Source organism: Microcebus murinus, chromosome 4 (assembly GCF_040939455.1).
Source record: "Microcebus murinus isolate Inina chromosome 4, M.murinus_Inina_mat1.0, whole genome shotgun sequence".
Taxonomy (NCBI): Eukaryota; Metazoa; Chordata; class Mammalia; order Primates; family Cheirogaleidae; genus Microcebus; species Microcebus murinus.
In genome coordinates this window covers 55,472,557-55,495,866 of record NC_134107.1, presented here as the reverse complement: position 1 = coordinate 55,495,866, position 23,310 = coordinate 55,472,557, and the positions used below count along the sequence as shown (strand labels likewise).

The window sequence follows — 23,310 nt, the reverse complement described above, 5'->3', positions numbered from 1 at the left end:
AACCGTCATACCCATGGGGAGACAGGGAGGCAGAGGTTAAAGGGAAGATGTATCGGTTTGATTTCCCCAGATTCCATGGATGAGTGCTGAGGTAGGGTGTATGCACATCCATACATGGACACTGAAAATTATCCAGCTTGGAATCTCTTCTCTTACCAAAGTTCATCCAAAGATAGAGACTTCGAAATTGGGGGACAAGCAGGGTCAAGTACAGATTCTCATGAAAAATATTTCTAGCTAAGAACTTGGCTGGGGAAAAGTTGGAAGTAAAAATGCCAAAAGACATGAGGATCCCACCAAGCACTGTGTAAATACACATTAATTCCCCTCACTGAACAAAGAGAACAGTGTTTTTTACTTCGTGCCTGAAAACTACAGTACTCTTTCACCTAAATGAAAAGAGTGAGGCCAACTGGGGCAAACTACGCACTCATCTATACTGTTGTTGAGAAATCTCACAATTGTATTCACGACTCTACCTGTATCACTGTGTATAATAGATTTTTAAAGCTATGCAAACAGAGGAAAAAATTTCCAATAAAATTGAATTGCTCAGAATTATGAAAATTTAAGACTAGGAGTATGAAGTTGATAGAACAAATATTTTTTTTATTCAGAATATTTATTTTAAAATTTTCTAAAGTTAAATAAAAATCTGTGATTTTTATTTAATCAAGTTATTGTATTTCTTAAAAGAAAGTAAGGGTAATAATTTTGAAAGTAAACTATTACATATTCTTTAAAATCATTTACTTCAGCCACAGTGTGAGGGAATCCAAACTAATAGACACCATACTCAATTACTGCTTATGTGTTAAAAATGATAAAAGTTATTAAAAAGATACTTTTGTTTAATTTTTGCAATACTACATCAGGTAAATTTCATTATTATTTTTACACATAAACTGAATCCCATAGAATTTAGTTTATTTGACAATGGCTAATATATATCAACACCAGAATGATAATAAAACTCTAAATGTGCGTGTGTGTGTGTGTGTGTGTGTATACCAAAGGCAGAACTGGAGTAGTGTTAACAGTGCTCTCTGAGACCTAAAAAATGAGAATTCAGTAAATCCAACCCTAGTTCCCCTGAAAGCACAATCTGATCCTTGGCACACTAACACAGCTTATAGTTTTCAGTAATTAGTAGAGCAAATGCTTATTATTCAATTGTGCCATTTAGATAGATGCTTTATACTTCATGAATTCATTTTCCATAATGATTCAAAGAATTAAATGAAGTTTTGTTTTTAAGTTTTATTTTGTTAAATTGACACACAATAATTCTGCATATTTATGGGTACAGTGTTATGTTTCCATACAGGTATGCATTGTGTAACTATCAAATCAGGGTAATTACCATATACATCATTTTAAACACTTGTAAGTTCTTTGTGATTAGGACATTCAGAATTCTCTCTTCTAAATATTTTGAAATATGCAATATGTTATTGCTAACTCTAGTCACCCTACTATGCAGTAGAAAACCAGCATGTTATTTTTAGGTGAAGGTTTTAAAGACAAAATTATTTTAAGACAAGAAACACAGCCATACGAGTATGCTGTTCATTATTACACTGCTAGTATATGGAGAGATGGGATTTGAACTCAGATACTCAGGATACAAAACCTCTACTCTGAGTGTATACTATTTATGATATTTTGTCCTTAACTCTTTGATGAATAAGGAGCATCATGAGGAAACTGACACACCACTAAGAGCTCATTCCTTAGTGAGTGTCTCCTACACAATGACATTGAAAGGTTGTTGAAAAGCTTTCCTCTATCTTCCTAGTCAGTGTCACAGGAAACTGGGTTGTAAAGATTTGGCAAAGGTGTTACCTTAATGCTGATTTTACTTTATGAAGGCTCAGTCATTTCTTCATGGGGTTATGGAAAATGTTGAATCAAATTTGCTGTGATACGTGAATCAAATACTGGGAAGGACATGGCACCAGGCAGTCCCTACCTCCTATTGTTAAGTAAAGGACATTCAAATAGAAAGAAGGGAGATAGCAAGGGAAAGATGAACAAAATGGCACAGATGAGTTCAGGTGTATGAGACAAGCCCAGGTTAAATGGCACTGCACAGAAGTGGCTGAGTGGGTAAGAAGGTTTAAGGGCTTGGTCAGCACAGAGTCATGGGGACTTGACATGCCATAGGATTGAAATATGGACGAACAGGACAAGCAAAACGTGTAGAGAACTTATAGATGAGAAACCCATGGTTTGTGACATTGAAAAATGAGACAGTGCCAGCCTCATAGTCTAGGAAAATTCCAACACGATTAGGTGCAACAGTCAGGGAGAGGGTCACGATCGAAGGAGCAGAAGGAGCAAGAAGAGGAGAAGGTAACGAATCTTGAAAAGCATTATATTCACATGTATTCTTCAATCCTATAACCCAGTAGCCATATCGGGGTTGATAATTTCCTGTTAAGTTATAACGCTTCACAAGATTTTGTGGGCAGGCTTTTTCAACACATACGCCCAGGATCCAAGCAGTTTTTTGGGTCACATCTACCTCCCAGTAATGTTTCCCTGAGGCAATAACTGGGAAGCCCAGGATGCCATAATGGTCAGCAATCACATAGATACCAAAACAACTCTGATTACACACAGGTACCACTTGTCTCTTATCTGAAGAAATGACAACATATGAATTGTTGCTTGGAGCCAGTGTCACATAAACTGTGGAAAAAATTAAATGGTCAGATGAGAATATGATATTGCTTTGCTGGTGATATTATCAGAGGAATCATGAGAACAACTTGAGAGTAATCTAAGAGGAACCTTGCTTACAGGTTACGGGGAGGGGTAGGCATGTGTGTGTTGCATGGAGAAACATGGATCTTAGAACATGAGACCTACTAAAAACCAAAAAATTCTGAAAGGTAGCGACAACAGGGTAGCTTGTGATAGTGTGACTTTTTCTTACCCCAGTAGCGTTGGACATCTTTCAACTCTGAAATGATAAAAAAAATATATGATTTTGAATACAAGCAAAGTCATCACAGAAAACCATGTCTCCTGTAGATTAGGAGAAGAATAAGGGACTATCGTAGGAGAGCAAACTTGTGAATGAGAGGATGAACCAGGCACCTGGCCATTACCATTAAATATGACCACATTATCAGCACACAATATCAGTCCTCCCTTATCTCTTCTATCCACACCTAGAAACTGTGCCCTCTCCCCCACTTAGCCCATTCCACCACTAGAATCCCACAGCCACACACTTGATCTAGCTCTACTCACCTTTAAACACTTGGAGCATTCCTCTCAGATCAGGAGCTTGAAACACTCTCCTTTGCTCCTTGGGAAAAGTTTTTGGTGTCTTCAACATCAAGGTCTCACTTCTAGGAATGACAACAATTGAATCCCATACCCCTGACCTTGTTTCCCTTGAACATCACTGACCTTCTATCATTTCACCCCATTAATGCACTTGAATTCTCTACCTGGAGATCCTGAGAAGGGAGAGAACAAATTCCCAACCCTGGAACCAGATGAAATGTGCTCATGTTGACCTTTCTACTTACTATCTGTGTGACCATGGAAAAGTCTTAAACTCTTCAGAAGCAGTATTTCCTTTTAAAATGAAATAATTAACCTCTCCCTCTCAACCTCCTTGAACTGATAAGAAATCATAAAATAATTGATGTTAAAACAAAACAAAATTTCCGTGCCTAAAAATGAGAACATTTAATGTGTGGAAACATCATTGCCATGGATGTGAGTTCCCAGGGAGATGGTCAGAATGTGAGGTTTCAGAACTTGGCCTCTGGGTGTTTGAGGCACATTAAGTGTGCAAACCCTATCTGGAGAAGCCACACATCTTCAAAACCCAGTAGGGAGGTCCTCAGATATCATCTGAGGTTTCAGGTTCTCTGGGAAATATTATAAACTCTCAGAAAATGAGATAAAGTGAGCACCAAAGTAATATTGGTCTGAATTTCATGTGTTCTGAAGAAACTGTTACTGTCAGGTGTGTGTGCAATTTTTTACATGCAGATGCCCCCTTTCCATACTTTTCTGAAGTATGTGAACAAGATGAATCAATTATTTTCCCCAAACCAAAATATTACTCACAGAAGTTTAAGTCTGTTTGTGTAAATCTAAATAGAACCATAAAGAAGGACCTGGTCTCTTCTGTTCCCAGAACAAAATATAAATATATAGAAATTACCCCAATGGACATATCTGGGTACTTGGTAGAAAAAGAAGATACATCTCTCCCATGATAAGTCAAGCACCTTTTGAATACAGAATTAGAGCGAGCAGTAGACAATGAAATGGTGATGTAACAGAGATCTGATTCTGCAAAACCTTATCCATAATACCACTCCTGACACAAACTTTGTGACTCCCGACCACCCAAATTTCCTACCATGGAATTTGGTCTATTCTTAATAGATATAAAACACTCAAATCTTGACTTGTGATGAGGAATTAAGGATAACACTGTCTCGAAATTTTTCTCCTTGGGACATGTTTTATTCTAATTGAACATCAGACGGTTCTAATGCCTACAAATTTCTTCTCACAGGCAAAAGGACCATCTTTGGTCTCCCACACATACCTTTTTATGATGTCATTCACATCCTAGGAAGAAGAGAGAAAACATCAATTAAGAAAGAGTAGCCTCTCTTCCCTCCCCAAGATTCATCACATTTCCACCAGCCCCTGATAGGCTGAGAATGCAGATGGTTCCAGTGTGAACGACAAAAACGTAAAGATAAGACTCAGGGCAATCACCCAGAAGACTCATGTGAGCCTATCAAATTCCCTAAAAAGTAGAAACAACTTTCATCCTTGAGGAAGAGGTTTCTGATATCTGTAGATGGGACACGTTTACAAGAGAAAAGAAGAGGCCCCCAATTTTTTTATCCACATGTATATGGTTCCCTATGTGATGATTTAAATCATTCATGGTTCTTTGATTTATTCAACAGATGTGTAAGCTGAATCACTATCAGTTGCCAGGCATTATGCGAGGTTTTGGAGACTTAAAGACGAATAAATAATAGACCTCAGGAACTTTATATGGTTTTTCCCCAGGGTACAAACAAACAAGTGTACTAAACAAGCATGGATGTTTCTCCAGCTGCTCTTTTTATCTTCTATACATTAACTACAATTGACCTCATCCACTCCTTCAAATTCCACACACACATATGCGCAGTTTATTTTTAACTCTCAATTTTTACTCACATTTGTGACTTAAATTCATTTTCATATATTCAATAATGAAGGAGCCACAAGGACTTGCAGCTCAGGGTGTCTAATATGTAGCACCAACCACTTTCCTCTTTTATCCATATTGTGCATAATATTCCTGATAGCTACTCAGTCACTGTCCTAAAAACTACAGTGTTTACCCTGAACTCCAGTCTCTACTAGGGCAGTTTATTCTATATCCATAGTGACTTTAGGTCATCTAGTCATCTTTATCATCACAGATATTTTGATTGGCACCAATGTATTTTGTGCCCTTTGCCCTACATTTGTTTCCTTCAGGTAAGTTTTCTCCAAGAACTAGACCAATACCTTGGCGCGTGCGCGCGCACACACACACACACACACACACACACACACACACACACTTCTATGATTTTTTTATTATATCAGAAATTTTATGTTGTATATGACATGAACCAAATAAAACTAGATTAAGTGGTAAAAAAGGATTTTGGAAAGGGCACTTTCAATCATAGCAATAAAATATTAGAAAACCAAATCGAACAGCACATTAAAAGAACTATTCACCATGATGAAATGGGATTTAGGCCAAGGACACAGAATGGTTCCACATAGCAAATCCACAAACGTGATGCACTATGTTAACCGATTGATGGGAAGAAAAAAAACATGATCATCTCAGTAGATGGAGAAAAATAATATAACAAAACTCAGTATCTTTTCATGATAAAGGAAAAAAGTCTTAATAATTAGCTATACAAGAACTATACCTAAACACAACGGAGGCCATAACATCATAATATAATATCATAATATACTTGTAAGAAGATGAAAGCTTTTTCTCTAAGACCAGGAAAAAGACAAGAATGCCCACTGTTACCACTTCTATTGAACTAGAAGTAGTAGCCAGAGCAATAATGCAAGTGAAAGAAATAAAAGGCATCCAAATTGGTATCAAGAAGTTTAATTAACCCTGTTTGCAGATAATGTGATCCCATATATAGAAAACCATTGACTCTACCAAAATCTCTTAGGACTAATTAACAAATTCAGAAAGTTACAGAACATAAAATCAAAATATATAAATCAATAGCATTTCTATCCACTAACAACATATTATCTGAAAAGAAATGAAGAAAACAACCCCAGTTACAATAGCTACAAAAAATTAAAATATTTAGGAATAAACTTAATCAAGGAGGTAAAAAATCTATATGCTGAAAACTATAAAACATTGCAGAAAGAAATTAAAGAAGACACAAATAAATGAAAAAAAGATAACCTGTGTTTATAGCTTGGAAGAATGATTATTGTTAAATGTCCATGCTACCCAAAGTGATCAAAAATTAATTCAGTATAATTCCTATTAAATTTCTGACATTTTTAACAGAAATATATAAAAAAATCCTAAAATTTGTATGGGACCACAATAAATACCTAACACGTACATGGGACCCTGAATCGCCAAAGCAATCTTTAGCAAAAAAAGAAAAAAAAATCTTGGGGGCATCATAGTACCTGACTTCAGAATCTACTACAAAGCTATATTAATCCAAATATCATGATAATAGCATTAAAAACAGACACAGGCCAATGGAACAGTAGAGAAAGCCATTAAAAATAATCCACACATTTATGGTCAGATGATTTTTGACAAAGATGTCAAGAACACACAGTGGGGGAAAGGATAGTCCCTTTAACCAATTGTCTTTGCATAACTGAATATCCACATGCAGAAGAATGAAATTAGATCTTTATCTCAAAACGCATAAAAACATCAACTCAAAGTGGAATAAATACTTAAATGTAAGATGTGAAACAGTAAAACTACTAGAGGAAAACAAGGAAAAAGCTCCAGACCTATTTGTATAGGCAATGATGTTTAGGCTAAGAACCCAAAGCATAGGCAACAAAAGCAAAGACAGACAAATGAGATTATATCAAATTAAGAAGTTTCTGCCCAGCAAAGGAAACAATCAACAAAACGAAAAGGCAGCCTATGGGTTGGAGGAAAATATTTCTAAGCCATATATCTGATAAAGGTTAGAATCCAAAATACATTGCTGCCATTGGATATAGAAGTTTAAAAAAAAAAAATAAACAAAATACAGAAAGAGTCCATACAACTCAACAACAGAAAAAAAAAGTCCCAATTAAAAATTGGGCAAAGGCTCTCAATCAAAATTTATCAAAAGAAGGCAGACAAATAGTCAACAGGTATATGAAAAAATGCTCAAAATCACTAATCATCGGAGAAATGCTTATTAAAACCACAAAGATATAACACCTCATGCCTGTTAGAATGACTATTACCTAAAAAACTAATGATAACAAGTTTGAAGAGGATGTGGAGAAAAGGAACTCTTCAACTCTGTTTGTGGCAATGTAAATTAGTATAGCCATTGTGGAATATGATATAGATGTTCGTCAAAAAATTAAAAATAGAACTACCATATGATCCAGCAATCTCATGGCTGAGAATACATTCAAAAGATATGGAATCAATATGTCCAAGAGATACTTGGACTCCCATGTTCATTGCAGCATTTTTAACATTACACAACATATGGAATTAACCTAAGTGTCCATCAACAGTTGAATGGCTAAGGAAAATGTGGCATATAAATATCTGTAAGTGAATACCATTCAATCTTAAAAAAGAAGGAAATCTTTGCATTTATGACATCATGGATAAACCTGGCAGACTTTATATTAAGTGAAATAAGCCAGGCACAGTAAGACAAATACTGCACAATATCACTTACATTGATGGAATGTAAAGAAAAAGTCGATCTAATATAGGTATAGAGTAGGTGAGGGTTTACGAGGGGCTGGAGTACAGGGGAAATGGGGCAGATGCTGGTCAAAGGATACTAACTTTAGATAGATAGGAGGGCTATCCTCAAGAGATCTAGTGCGCAACTGTTAAGTATAGTTAACAATGTATTGTATTCTTGAAATCGCAGAGAGTAGATTTTAAATGTTCTCACCACAAAGTGAAAAGTATGTGAGGTAATGAATGTCATTTAGCTTGATTTAGCATTTCCACAATGCATACATATTTCAAAACCACATGTTGTAAACAATAAATATATACAATTTGTATTTGTCAATTTTAATAAATCAAGTTAAAATTTAAAATAAAAATTAAAGGGACTATAAAGGCTTGTGACTAACTTTAGTCCTACAAATTTGACAACTTAGATGAAATGAACAAATCCCTATGGAGACATCCATTACCAAGAAGAGACTCAAGAAGCATTACAAAATCTAAATAAGCACAATGCATGTACAAAATTGAAAATTTCATACCTTTCCCCAAAGTAAGAAACAGTATGAGATGGCTTTCCTGGTGAACTCTATTGAATATTTAAAGAAGAAATAATGCCAGTACTTTACAACTATTTTTCAGAAAATAAAGAAAGTGAGGTAACGTCTCAACACATTCTATGAGGGGGAAAAACAAAAACAACTCATATTCTGAAATACATGTGTTTGACTAAGCTGAGCAATGAAAAGCCTAGAAATGCTCAGCCCTAGACTACAGAGAATAGGGGCCTAGAAAGTATCACTGGATACAACTGATCTTCTCTCCAAGGGCAAATATTTGTACTGCTCTTGAAAAAGTAATAAAAATAGGATTTTCCCTTGATACTTATACATTCCATTATTCCTATAACCTCTGACATTGAATTAGGAAAAGGGTACTGCAGTGACCAGAGAACTTTAGCGTCAGCACAAGACACAGCACAGCAACATCGAGAAGGAAACAGTCTTCACTTTTCCTGAATCTCAGATACTGAAGCTTCTCTTCCAGTCTTACCTGCAGCATCTCTATTGCTGGGCTCTGCAACCGATGCTTCACATCTGAGATGAGCTCTCCCACCAATAGGCTGTGCTGGACCAGCACAGTTTCAGACTTGGCCAGGTTATCCAGAATATCTTCCTCCTCTTTCTCCAGCTTTTGCAGTTCATCGTTCTCCTCAGACTCTAGGATGTCTCTCAGTTTGTCAAACTGGGCCTTGATGTTTTCTCTGTCACACTGTATTTGAATCTTTAAGGATGAGAAGGAAAAGAGAGGCATTCAGTCTATCAAGAAGAGGCTGTGAGCCAGAAGTAGAACAGTTTCTCCTGGGAAGTTCGCACAGGGAAGGGAAATAGAAGCAGGGAAGAAATTCTTAGGAAAGTTACTTGTCCTATTATTATCCCTTCATACATTCTAAAACAATGACCTTAAATTGGTATGATGAGGCCCACCCTGAGCCAAAATGGGACACCTGGGTGTGCTTAGATTTTACACAGTTATCCAGGACAGTCCTGCGTGCCTGTATTACTTCTCACCCCACCCTTGAACATTGAGGGCAAAAACCATGAGCCATTGCCAAAAGTCCCTGAGTAGAGAGACACAGACTCAAAAAGCATCACAAGAATGGTACTCAGAATTCACCAGCCATCCTCACCAGACAGTCCTTCCATGTAAATAGCTCCCTCCAATAGCTATATGTATTCATGCCATACTGAATATCCCTGAGCCTCCATAGGGGAAAGGATGAAGACGAGGACTAATCAAACGACTTCTGGAGTTATCAAGTGTCAGGGCACAGAGGGAAGGAGTTCCACCCCATGTTCCTGCCCAGGTTTGTGACTAATTCACTCAGGAAGTGTCTCCTCTTGCCTTCCAGGAATTTCTCTCTTCTCTGATGTTAGCTTTCAACTTCTCAGCTTCCTGTTGCTTCTTCATCTGCTTCTCCAGAGCTTCCTGGAGCACTTTCTGTGAGAAAGGAATTACAACAGAGTTAAGCTGTGAGCTTTTTCATCACTTGGATAGAAGGTGAACAAGGATGAAAACAGATTGATCTCAGAAGGGACTAGAGTTTACAGAAACTCTGAGAACCACAGTTAGAATCCATCACTTAAAAGAAAACCCAAGGTGGTGAATGTGTTCTTTAAGTCTTAACTAATTTAAGACACCGTCCCCTCACCAAGAGTAGACGGATTCTTTTTTTGTCCTAGAAGAAAAATCTGATCCTATAGCAAGGAAAGAACTTATATCTCATCCACCCCAGTTCCTCTCCTGCTGAAAGGAGTAATCAGAGCTTTCCTTGGCCACCAAAGGTCTACCCACCTAGCTTAAGGTCTAGAAGTATTTACTTCTGTCCAAGAGTGTGTACTCTAGGCTTATTTTCTTACAATTACATGGAGTGCATAAAAATGTCCTTCAGGCCTCAGATGATAAGCACAGGATGGAAAAAATATTACAGGCCTCAGGTCTATGATGACAAGTTAATTAAAGTAAAATGCAAAGTGGATATTTTCCATCAGGTACCATTTTCTGCCCTGTCTTCCAATCATTTTGGTCTCTTACCTGGTACTTCTGGGCTACCTCCTCAATGAGACACGTGTGGTGACCACGGTGCTCCTTAGATCGCTCACAAAGCCAGCAAATGATCTTCTCATCTTCCTCACAGAAGAGTAGGAGTTTCTCTCCATGGCGTGCACACTGATCTATCTTCTGCCTCCCCTCTGGGTTTGTCCTGACCTCCCTGAGCCTCTCCACTATTTTGGCCACATGCCGATTGGGTCGCAAGTTCCTGAGCTGGTAAGTGATACGGCACACAGGGCAGCTGCTCTCCTCTTCTTGGTCTATTATGGACTTCCTGTGGTTTGCAGTGATGCAGGCTTGGCAGAAGCTGTGGCCACAGTCTAGGCTCAGGGGTTCTGTCAGGAGGCCCAGGCAGATGGGGCAGGTCACCTCCTCCTTTAAATTCTCCAGGAAGTCTGAAGTCATAGCAGCCACTCCCTTATCCTTTCTGTCCTCGCTGATGAGGTTTCTATGCTGACAGATCCCTGCATGTGTGGGAAAGTTAAAAGGGAGCAGAGTAAGAAAGGTGGCGATAGAAAGGTTACTGATTGTACTGAAATGAAAAATAGGCCAAGAGAAATATTGAAGGATTAAAAAAAAAAAGTAGGAGAGAAACAGGAAAGGAAATTGGTGACAAGGCAAAAATGGCTTATTTAATAATAATTTCAAATAATTTACTCCCAGTTTGTGTCATATGACAAATTTTATTCTTATCTGTGAGGTCTTTCTGCTACCCCACAAAGTCAATCAAAGACAGAGGTAACTGCATAGACCAAATACTTCCCCAGAGCAATGGTGGTGTGGAGCTAGAGAAATCTAGCTCCTGGGAGCTTATGAGGAGGCTTGTCCTGGAAATTTGCCAAGGATGTTGATAGAAGCCTTAAGGTGGATAGTGTATATGCATATGGATGGATGATGGGGAGAGAGATGTGTACTCATAGTACACAACTATCAGAGACCCCCAAATACAAACACACATGAAATGAATCCCAATCTTGGCAGAAGTCTCAAAATATTAGATGAGATAATTTGACAAATTATCATTGATGATAGATGCTAGCAATTGAACCACAATCTAAAACACAAAGATCAGCAGATGCTTTAAACCACTATGAACTTGACGTTCATCTGAACAGTCATAATAAATTAAATAATCAATCATATATATGTGTATACATATACATATATACACACAGACAAAAAAGCAGATGTGATAAACACAACTAGAGGGATGTATACATTGTTAGAAATCAAATGATGGAGAAAACAGAGGGCTATCCAAGAATTCCAACTTGAAAACACAAGATTTGAAATGAAGCCTGAAGATATGAAGAAAATATGGGATGAGAAAGAGGACACATGTATTAGGTAGAAGTTATTGCATATATGAATAATCTGTTCATGGAATATGTAGCATCTTCCAGGAGTTTTAAATCGCCAGTTTGGCTGGTGTGTACAGAGCTGCTAGGCCTGCAGGGATGAGAAATTTTGACACTTCCGAAAGACGTAAATTTAAGGACTCTTTCCTAAGAGCAAGGAGAAATTACCAATGTCAGTTATCAATGTCAATTATCAACATCCATTAGCAGACGGAAGTGAGGATTTCATTAGCTTTGCACTGGGGTTGTAAAAGGTGAGATGGATCCACCATGAAAAAGGGAGGATCAGTTAGGATGCAGGCACACTTGCTCAGGGTTAAGAGGATGACAGCTTGCAGGACAAGGCAATGGAGAAAACAGAGAACAGATGAAAGAGATAAACTGAAATAGAAAGGACAGGGTTGGGAAGTAGACAGGATAGGTAGGAACAAATGGTTAACATCAGGTTTGGGCTCTTTCTTCCTATAAAGATGATATTGGCTTATCTTCTCCTGATATTTTTTCCTCTGGGAAACTTATTGGGTTACAATAAAGAGTAATGTTAGTTGTCTTGCTACTCCACGTTATTGGTAGTAAAAATAGCCTGATATGTAAAGCACATTTAAACTGGGAAGATTATATGTAGACTTTAAATTCTAGTTGGTAAAAAAAGACCTCATTTTTCATGATGTAACTAAATATATCTGTTTTAAGTCCCTGGAAGCTATGTTCATGAGCTTTCACAAGATAATTAGTCCCTTGGAATACTAGGCTTACCCAACCTATCATAGTTTCACAAACATCTAGCTAGTCTGATTTATTCAAAAAGCTGAGATGCCGGGGATAATGTTCCTCTTGTACCATGGTAAAAACTGTCACTGAGAGCTCATCTGAGGTAGCTATGCCAGCTACATTTCTTGTCCTGCATCTCCTGGTAAACCACACTAACCTGGATGGTTTATGTCCTGTCATCTCCCATGAGTGGAATGGCAAACCAGATTGTAAAGTACTTCTAGTGTGCAGAGGGGTCCTACGGTGATACTGACTCTCAGATCTGGGTTCATTAATGGCCTCGTGGCCTCAGTCTGGGCTCAGCGGCTCTGTCAGGAGCTTCAGGCAAATCGGGCTATGAGGCAAGAAAACATAGAAAGTGGAGACCCTAACAGATACTAAATATTGATGGTGGCCATGATCTGATGGTAAAAAAAATATAAGAAAAAAAAAACAACAATCTCCAATATGAGACAACTGATAATTTTTTCCCTTGTTGTTAAAAAGAAAAAAATCAGTTATGAACTCTCTCTATATGGAGATTAATTCAGACTTACAAAAACTGTCCACTTCTCCCATCATCTATCACAGGAACTCGATAAAGAACAAGGAGTAACCAAGCCAAGGGCACAGATAGTGAAAATTAGCCCAGGCCATGTTGTGTTTGGGTGCAGGGCTGTGACCCGGCACTCATGCTCTGAAGCATGGCAAGATCGGGGACTTACATCATTTGATGATGTCTACCCCTGCTTATGACTCACGTTGTGAGCCCAACATAATGGTGGGGACTCCAGTTACCTCTTATTCCATTAAAAATCCAAACACTGCTAAGAAGCATGAAAGGCCTATATAGGAGGGAGGAGCAGACATTGAGTTCTGCCACGAAGCTGTGAAATTTATATTCATAATGGGGCTATAAAGGGGATGATGTCAAAACCTCTGATGCCATAACAGACACTGAAAGAGGACCATGCAGAGGAGCCAGAGTCCCCACACAAGGGGGTAATCCCACCACCACCTGTGGCACAAAGGCCCCAGATAATCAGGGTGGTAGAGATAAGAACATGAATGTTATCTGCCTGGTATCCCCCTTCACCTGGCTGCTATCGGGTTCAGGCGATTGCACCCTACACATGGGACTTCTCCTGACATCTGAGACCATGAGAATGTCCCAGAGCTAAAGACATGCAACAAAGACATTAAAGACAATAAGTAGGTATTGTAAAACTCCAAGCAACAAGGATATAGACAGAATTATTTTATTCTGGGATTACAGTAAAATTGTTTCTCTAAGCATGATGAAGCTGCAAATTATTGATGTTATATGAGAAAGGATCACTTTTCCTAAATAGGCTGGGAAAATGACATTGTACTATGTTTCAGTTGCTAAGTATTATAATATCATCTAATACCATTATGTAGGATACAAATGAACTCAGTATTGCCTATACTCTCTGTAACCAGTTAACACAGAAGACTTCTGCACACCAAGCAAGTTCATCAGGGGACACCAGTTGGGTGTCTGCCAATTCACTTCTGACTCTGTGTACCTGGAGATAGTGTGTGTCCCATACTTAAGAACTCAGTCGCACAGACTGCCCACAATTTCTACTGGGATGTTATACCTGTGCTTCTGACCTACTGGTTATAAATCGAGGTTCTCCTCCTTACATTTACTGCTATATTACAAAGAATGCAAATGAAGAGATGCACAGGCAAGGCATGAGGGAAGGGCACAGAGTTCCCATGCCCACTCCAGGTGCCCTACCCTGGAGAAATCTTCAAATGCTCAGCTCTCCAGGAGCTCCCAGATGCCCTTTCAGGGTTGTTTGGAGGCTTCATTACATAGGGTGATTGATTAAATCACTGGATAGTGATGCATTTTAACCTTCAGCCCATCTCACCTCCAAAAAGGTTGGAGCATGGGGTGAAATTCCCAGGCCTCAAATCCTGCTTTAGTATTTCTGCAGACCAGCCCCCATCCTGAAGCTACCCATGGGCTGCCAGCCATCAGCCTATTCATTAGTATACAAAAAGATTGTCTCTTGGAAGATTTCAAGGATTTTAGGAGTGTATGCCAGGAAGCAGGAATTAAGACTAAATATATTTCACAATGTCATTAACCATTTAATGTGTATTCCCTGTAATACTAGCTAGATTAAAATCTGCAGCAAACATTAATGAATCGATTTTAAAATCCTGTGACATGTGGCATGACAGAGGTACATTGCATAGTGAAAAGACAAGCACTACACACTGATTTATTACCAGAAGGGGGCACAAGGAATATGATGAAGAGTTGAAACTCTCCAAAAACAATCTCGATGCAGTAAGATTTAGTCAGATGAGGGGAAGTAAGTTGGAGAGAAAAGAGCTTTGCCTGGACTCTTCTGTGTGCCTGAATTAGCCCAAGTGAAGCTGAAGCTAGACCTTCCATGGGAAAGGGATTGGGTCAACAGAGGGCCCTGTTCAATCTTTTCTCTCATGGGCTTCAGGATCTTGTTATGATGCCATGTCTTCTGACATTTTTTCATATCATTAATATCAGTCAAGCGCCTCATTCTTTAATTAAAAGTTAGAAAAGGTGACACTTCTGGAAATTTTTCCCAAGTGCTCCTTTTTCTCTCAATCTTTTGGCTGAGCTCTGTCTGCTTCAGGGTGGCACATGTGGCCCAGGGAGAGGGAGGAGCAAGGATAGTGAATTTTAAGGAAATGCAGTAGCTCCTGGGAATCTGGATGTGGGGCTCTAGCAGGAGTGACCAGATGAAAGGCTGCAAAGCTGGCCAGTTGTCACACCATCAAGGGTGATGTCACGAGGACTGGCCAGGTTGATGGAAACTGACCTGCAGAGTCATGCAGAAATACAAAATTATTACACTGACAGGCATTAAGCTATTAGGATTCAAGATTTCTCTGGCTTTCCCCTGCTGGAGGAAGGGACTGTCTGCTTCTGGAATAGAGGCTTCTGGCTCTCTTCCGCAAAGTGCAGTTCAAATTTATAGAATAGAAAGGGCTGTGGAGAGACTCAGCCTGGAAAAATAACAGTCCCTCTAGGAAACAAACCCACTCACTTCTTCCATCTCCCTTCTTTCAAAGCTGCTCCTCCCCAGACCGCCCATGAGTCAGCACTGCTGGCAGGAAGTCTGCAAGCCTGGCCTTTTCCTGCTTCAGAACAGCTTTCCCCATGATCAGTTAAACTCACCCAGGCAAATTCAGTTTTTGTTCCAAAGTCTTCTGGCCTCACTCAGCACTCCTTCAGACAGACAGCAATGAGGAAGTGGAGATTCGGGGAAGAGTGAAGATGGGCCACGCCAGACGTGGTCAGGATTCAGGCACCAACCCAGTAGCCTGTTATGCACAAAGGAGTTTACCCCAGAGAAGCTGTAAGAAATGAAAGTTAAGTTCTTGTGGGTGGAGGATGAGAAAGGGGAGGATAAACTATAGACCAACCAGATGCCTCAGTGCAAAGCCTCCAGGCCCACCCTCTGAGAGAGTATCCTGCTATGCAGCTGTACCTTTCACTGAGAGGGAAGTGGTAAAACAAAGGGGCATCCCTGCATTAATACCTTTCTCTCATGAGTCTCAGGATCTTGTTATCATATCGCTACTCCTGACATAGTTTCATATTAACCCAACCAAGTATTAAAAGCTAGGAAAGGTGCTCTTTGTGGAAATTATTCCAAAATGCTATGCTTATTCCTAATCTCACAGCTGAGTTCTGTTTTTGGGTGGCAGATATATGGCCCAAGGTGAAGGATGAACTGTGTTAGTGATTTTTAGAGAACTGTAGTAGGTTACTGGTCTAGATTTGGAAATCTTACAGGACAAGTTGCAGAGCAGGGCAGCTGACACACCAGTAAGGCTCCTAGACCCAGAGAGGACAGTATGCTGAGAGTTGTCTGGAGAGCCATACATAAATACTGCATTACTACACTGACAGTGGTTAAAGTCTTAATGTTCAAAGTACTTTCCAACTTCCCTGTTGTCTTCTCCAAAGTGTTAATTTCCTCCCTGAGCAGGGCCAGACCTTACTCTCTTTTCTCTGCTAGTCATTATGCAGAACTGGTCCAGACAGCTGGGCTGTAGTCCATGTACTACTCCACAGCCACCCTTTTAAGCCTTTGCTCATTAGGACACCTCAGCAAGTCCTTACTGGAACTAGGTACCCGCCTAGAGAGGAGGATTCAGTTAGAAAAGGAAAATGCGTGAGGAGAAGGCAATGGGGAGATCTGCAGTGGGCAGCCTGTCATCACTTAATGCCAGCATTAGTAACCCCATTCCCCACCCCACACTAAGCACCCCCAACTCTAAGGTTCATGAAGTCAGGTAGGGAACTTTTCTATTTTTTCCTTATTGTCCCAAATCTATTAGATAGCGGTGTATATAAAGAGTAATAGTTAGATACCAAGATATATAGCTATAAATATAATTTTAGTTGAATTAAAATGTTGATGATGTCATGTTTCTGTTCTATTTTCCTTGATGTGAATAAAATTTCTGTGTCACATAATGTGATTCAAATATTTTCTGATGTCATTAATAATTATGTAAACCTCTTTTACAAATTTTTTTTTTTTTTTTTTTTTTTTTTTTGAGACAGAGTCTCGCTTTCTTGCCTAGGCTAGAGTGAGTGCCGTGGCGTCAGCCTAGCTCACAGCAACCTCAAACTCCTGGGCTCAAGCGATCCTCCTGCCTCAGCCTCCCGAGTAGCTGGGACTACAGGCACAAGCCACCATGCCTGGCTGATTTATATATATATATATATTAGTTGGCCAATTAATTTCTTTCTATTTTTATGGTAGAGACGGGGTCTCGCTCAGGCTGGTTTTGAACTCCTGACCTTGAGCAATCCGCCCACCTCGGCCTCCCAGAGTGCTAGGATTACAGGCGTGAGCCACCGCGCCCGGCCTTCTTTTACAAATTTTAACCAATTCTTTTTCATATCTTCTCTATTTTCTTCCTAAAGTTTACTCAGATTGGTGTTTAATCTGTTTCTACCATCACACTCTAACCACATTTCCTCTTACTTCACCTCTTTTCTCAAAGGGAAAAATGTTAAAAATCCATGAACCCAAAGGTAGAGATATTTCATTAGATTCCTCTTCAAGCAGGGCATGTGAGGATTATAGAGGAAACACAGAGACCTAAGGAAATGTTTAGTTTTTTTAGAATAATTTGAGAAGAATTGGCATTAGTTCATTAAAATGGTAGTATTCAGCAGTAAAGCCATCTAGCTTTGGGTTCTTTTCTTTGTTAGTAGACTTTTTATTACTGATTCTGTGTCATTACTGTTATTGGTCTATTAAGGTATTTTATGTCTTCACAGTTCAATCTTGTTAGGTTATATCTGTCTTGGAATTTGTCTATTTCCACTATGTTATCAAATTTGATTGTTTAGAGTTGTTCATAATATTCTCTAATGTTCCTTTGTATTTCTGTAGTGTAACCTATAATGTCTCCTTCTTTTGTTTATGATTTTATTTTTGAGGATCTTCTCCTTTTTTTAGATTAGTTTTATTAATTTTATCTTTATAAAAAACCGACTTTTTGTTTTATTGATCCTTTTCACTTTTTATTTTTACTCTCTATTTCGTTTAGTTGTATACTGACTTCCTTATGTCTTTTTTCCTGCTAATTTTGGGTTTGGTTTTTTCCTTGCTTTTTGAGTCCTTTGAGAAACATAATTAGGTTGTTTATTTGAAATCAGTGTACTTTTTTCTTCTTGAGACAGCGTCTCTCACTCTGTTGTCCAGGCAAGTGTCGTGGCATCAGCCTAGTTCACAGCAACTTCGAACTTCTGACCTCAGCGATCCTCCTCCCTCAGCCTCCAAGTAGGTGGTACCACAGGCATGTACCACCATGCTCGGCTAATTTTTCTATTTTTAAGTAGGGACGGGGTCTCCCTCTTGCTTAGGCTGGTCTTGAACTCCTGAGCTCAAGTGATCCTCCAGCCTTGGCCTCCCAGAGTGCTAGGATTAGGGGTGTGAGCCACTGCACCCAGCCTCATTCTCCTTTTTTGATGTAGATATTTATTTCTATAAATTTCCATGTTAGCACTTCTCTTACTGTATCCCATAGGTTTTGGTATGTTGTGTTTCCATTATCATGTTTTCAAAAATTGTTGTCATTTTATTCTTAATTTCTTTATTGATTTAATGATTGTTCAGGAGCGCATTTAATTTCTACAGATTTGTGCAGTTTCTAAAGTTCCTATTATTATTGGCAATTTATGTAACCAAAGCATTTGTATCCACTTAATATTCTGATATTAAAAAAAGGATGCTGAAGTAGTATGGAAAGGCTGTCCTGCCTGCAGATCCTGGCCAAAGCTAAAACACTGCCAAGAGTCTGATTCCCTGAGCCAGTAGTCCGGGACATTTCTGGCAGGTAGATCTCAGTGGACCTCCCATCCCATTCATAGTTTTGCTGGTTACTGCTTACAGATGACACTTTCTCTGGGTCTGGTCCATCTCTGAAATACTAATGGCATCTTTGTAGATCAGGAGAGGAAAATAAAACAAGGATTGTGGGTCAAGTGTCCACAAATACATAGATTTTCTGGGATCCAGATCTAGAAAAAGAAATTGGTATCTTAGTGAAAAGTTAGCTTCTGAAAGAGATTTTAACAATTCTTTCATACATAGAACCCACACTGAGGTCACTAGTTGTAGCTACAAATGGCTGATAGGGTTTCTGATCAAACTAAACACACACATACTATGAAAGCACTCCCCAGAATTGTTTTTATAGAGTGGGTGGTCTAGAGATGTGAGAGGTATAGACCTATTTTGCCTTTGGGAACTGAAACAGTCTTCTTTTTTCTCAGAAACTACATATTTGATATCCATGAACTCATTACTGGAACAGGATCCCAAACCAATACATTAAGCTTTGGTTTAGGACAAGGTTTTTTAGGAGAATAGCTTGTGGTAACTGGAAGGATGAGCATAGCAAAAAAGTAAGGAAGAAAGAAAAGTCAGAGGGAGTTTCCCCACTCAAAATGATCTTACAAACCTAATAGGATACATTAAGCCAGGTAATATGTATCCATACAACAATATACCCCAATATATAAAACACTAAGAAGCAAAGGGAAAATAACAAAAGAAAATGAGACATTTAAGACATTTAAATGCATGTATGATTGCTAATATATCTAGCAAATTAAAATTAATCAAGAGTAGTAAATTCAACAAACATAATTTACAAACTATGAAAATGTGTGGTAGGAAGAATAACACCCCTCCAGAAATTATCCTCATCCTAAACCCCAGAACCTCTGATTATGTTGAGTTATATGGCAAAATGGAATTTAGTTTTATCTGAAATTCAGAAGAAACTAATCAATAGATCTTAAAGTAGGAAGATTATCTTGATTTTCCAGGTTGCTCAAATGCACTCAGAGTTAGTCAGGGGGAAAGGAAGTCAGAATAGGGCAGTTAAAGGAAAATATGATCATGGCAGAAGGGCAGAAGTAACATTGCTGGCTTTGAAGATGAAGGAAAGGAGCTTCTAGAGGATAGAAAAAGCAAAGAAACAAATTTTCTTCCCATAAGACATGCAGCCTTCTCAGCATCTTGCTTTTAGCCCGGTGGGATCTATGCTGGATTTCTGTACTACAGAACTGTATGATAACACATCTGTGTTGTTTTAAACCATGACGTTTGTGGCAATTTTTTAAAGTAGCTATAGGATAATAGTATATTCTGCTTCTAAAAAAAAGACATTTGTATATTTTAAGTACATGTGAAACACATATGGACACTTTATTACATTATTGAGGAGATTAAGAAGCTACATTAATGAGAGGACATGGTGTATTTAAAATATTTATAAGAATATACGGTATTATAAATATGTCAAATATTTCCACGTTGATATATAGATTCAATATATACATCAGTCAGATAAAAACCCTAAATGTGTGCATGTGTGTGTCTGTTTGCAAATTGAGAAACTACTTACAAAACTTTCATGGCAATGCAAAGTGCTTACAATGGCTAAGAAAATTTTGAAAAAAAATCTGGACTTACTCTCTAATATCAAGTATACTAAAACACAATTTTAAATGTGTTTGCATAGTATTGATACAAGCTTATACAAATAGACTAATTAAAGAACAGTGAAAGTACAGGAACATTCATAGTCTTTTGAGAATTCTGACTCAACTGGCATGTCTGATTTGTCTTACACTGAAACTCCCAGGAATCTGATGCCCACAGTTCACTAAAACCCTCAAGCTACTTTCTTTCCCAAGGGAAAGGAATTAATATGGTGGATTCCATCCTTTGTGTGGAAATAGAAAATGGAGGGGCTGATATAACCTGAGTTATCACCTGGGAATATGGGAAAAGGCATAAATATTTTAATTTTGCCTCTTAATATAATCTTTCTGAGCCTAAAATTCTACTTGCTTCCTCCTGAATACATACTGCCCAATAACTCTGTAAACAAAGACAAAGAAGAGTCTGGTGAGTTGAAAACTACAGTGGATTAGTGAGGAGAAAAACCTTAAACTGGCTCTGTGATTTTATCAAATAACAGAGCCTCTAGATTGCTCAGTGCACAGGTCAGAGCTGTGCCCTGGAGGACATAGCACCAGAAAAAAGGAATCCTTCTGACACCAGTGGTTCTATAATAAGGAGATACACAATGGTGGGAGACTTGATTTCACGTGCATACCAGCTAATGTGACCAGTGGTGCAGCAGGGAATTCAGGAGCAAACTGCTCTTTGGATAGATGCAATGAGATCAGAATGGGCTTTGACTGAACCAATGGAGCTTGGTTTGTATGTTTTCTTTTGACTACCCTTTATAGTTTTAATTATTAGTGGTTTATCTTTCCCCCTTAAAGGTATTCCCTGAAACTCAAGGGGAAATGTGTTTCCTTTTAGGAAGTAGTGCATCTGTGCTTCAAAAGGCTAAATTGCAATTTAACCTAAATTATAGAGACATTTTGGGTTTTGTTAGTCTTTTTCTTTTAAGACCACAGGAGGGTCACCATTTTGGGGAGGGCAAGACTCTATTGCTCTATGTTATTCAACTGAACAGAGTATCTGTAGGAGTTCTGTCTACATCAGACCTAGAGATGTATCTTATAACAGACTTTCACTCAGGGAACTGCCTTTGGACAGTGGGAACCAGTTGCCTTCTCCTAGGTAGATGCAATATGCCCACTTTGGCTAATTAAGGGCTCTGTTAATGGCAGAACTAAGGGAGGGAAGTTCACTATGTAAAGCTGTGACTAGGGACTTGGCAGAGACATCAGCAGGTCCTACGTGGCTGAAGCTAATCTTCTTTCCTTAAGACCAAGGCTACAATCCTGCCAAACACAAGAATATAGACTGTTGTGACTTGCTTGGAAGATCATCTTCCTTTCCTTAAAAGATTTTTGAAGGGCCTTGTAAATTTGTTGAGGCACATAAGACCCAAACATTCTTGTGTCCTGTGGGGACTCTCCAATGCTGGGCTCCCCAGTACCAATGTTTCTCATTCTCTTTCTTTCCCTGTTCAAAGTACTCTATCAAAGGTCACACAAACAAAGTTAAAACTCAAAGGGTGTTTGCAAAGCCAAACCCACTTTCCAGGGCAGGTTCTATGTAGCACAATGCTGGGGTTCAAATATCAATAGGCCAGGAATGAAAAAATTGGTGTAAACACTTCTTTATTATTCTTTGTTTCATCTCTAAGAGGTGATTATCTGCAATGCTTGTCTTTACCTATAGCACTCAGTGTTCTCTTTTATGGAGACATCATCAGACTCACTGATAGAGTTGTCCCTTCTACTAAGATGAGGGAACAGAGATCCTTCAAGTTTTAAGATATTGCCCCAAAGGTCATAAATTATCTTCTGAGTGTGCTATTCTCTGCTTGAGTTAGGATAATGCTGCTAAATTGTCACTGTGTGTTTTCTGGAACACAGATTCTTTTATATGCCCATCCAAGTAAGCATACATTCTAATCTGACCGTGCTTCAATCCCTGTGGAACAAAACTCCCATACCACCCATAGCATGAGAATCTGTCCTTTTTTGCACTTCCTCTCTCATTATTTTTTCTCCCGCTTTATCCAAATTCTTGAGTTATTTTATCAGTCCCATGACTCAAACATATTTGCTATAGAAAAGCACATCTTTTTACTCTTTGCTAATAGTTCAGCTTCATGCTGTTGGATATCTTTAATGTTTTTTATTATTCTCTCTTGCTTTCCCTCCTACCTCCTCCTTTTTCTCATGCCTGTTATTTTTTTCCCCTTTATTTGGAATTTGGGCTTATGCTAAATATTCTACATTGAGAAAGGAACACAATTAATTATGTTGAATCACATGAAATTACTGACCTACTAAAATAAACCTTTCATATGGTTCATTAGTAAATACACAAAGAAATGAAGTGGGTCCAAGGGCAAAGAGAAGGGGCAATAGGCTGCCAGTCATGCAGGTGTCACCTCTTCCTGGGGACAGGAGGTGCTTCTGATGTAGCAGTCCTGAATGTGACAGTTGCATTTCCCAATGATTTTCAGCACCAGAGTAAAATTGTTAGCCTTCACAGCCCATTGTGACACTTGGTTTGTCCTCAGGGCTCCAGGACCAGAGAATCCCACACTGCAGAGACC

General features: G+C 38.7%; 1 protein-coding gene across 2 annotated transcripts; it reads right to left on the bottom strand.

Annotated features, from left to right (window-relative positions):
* Nucleotides 1–1,245: 1,245 nt before the first annotated feature.
* LOC105883476 (tripartite motif-containing protein 5-like) lies at nt 1,246–16,086 on the bottom strand. Of its 2 annotated transcripts, XM_076001220.1 has the most exons (8): nt 15,899–16,086; nt 10,571–11,052; nt 9,881–9,976; nt 9,029–9,259; nt 4,586–4,608; nt 3,262–3,362; nt 2,942–2,968; nt 1,246–2,694 (listed from the first exon to the last, which is right to left on the bottom strand). In XM_076001220.1, the coding sequence occupies exons 2-8, from the start codon at nt 10,991–10,993 to the stop codon at nt 2,132–2,134; spliced, it is 1,464 nt and encodes a 487-aa protein (XP_075857335.1). In that variant the 5' UTR covers nt 10,994–11,052; nt 15,899–16,086; the 3' UTR covers nt 1,246–2,131.
* Nucleotides 16,087–23,310: the final 7,224 nt, after the last annotated feature.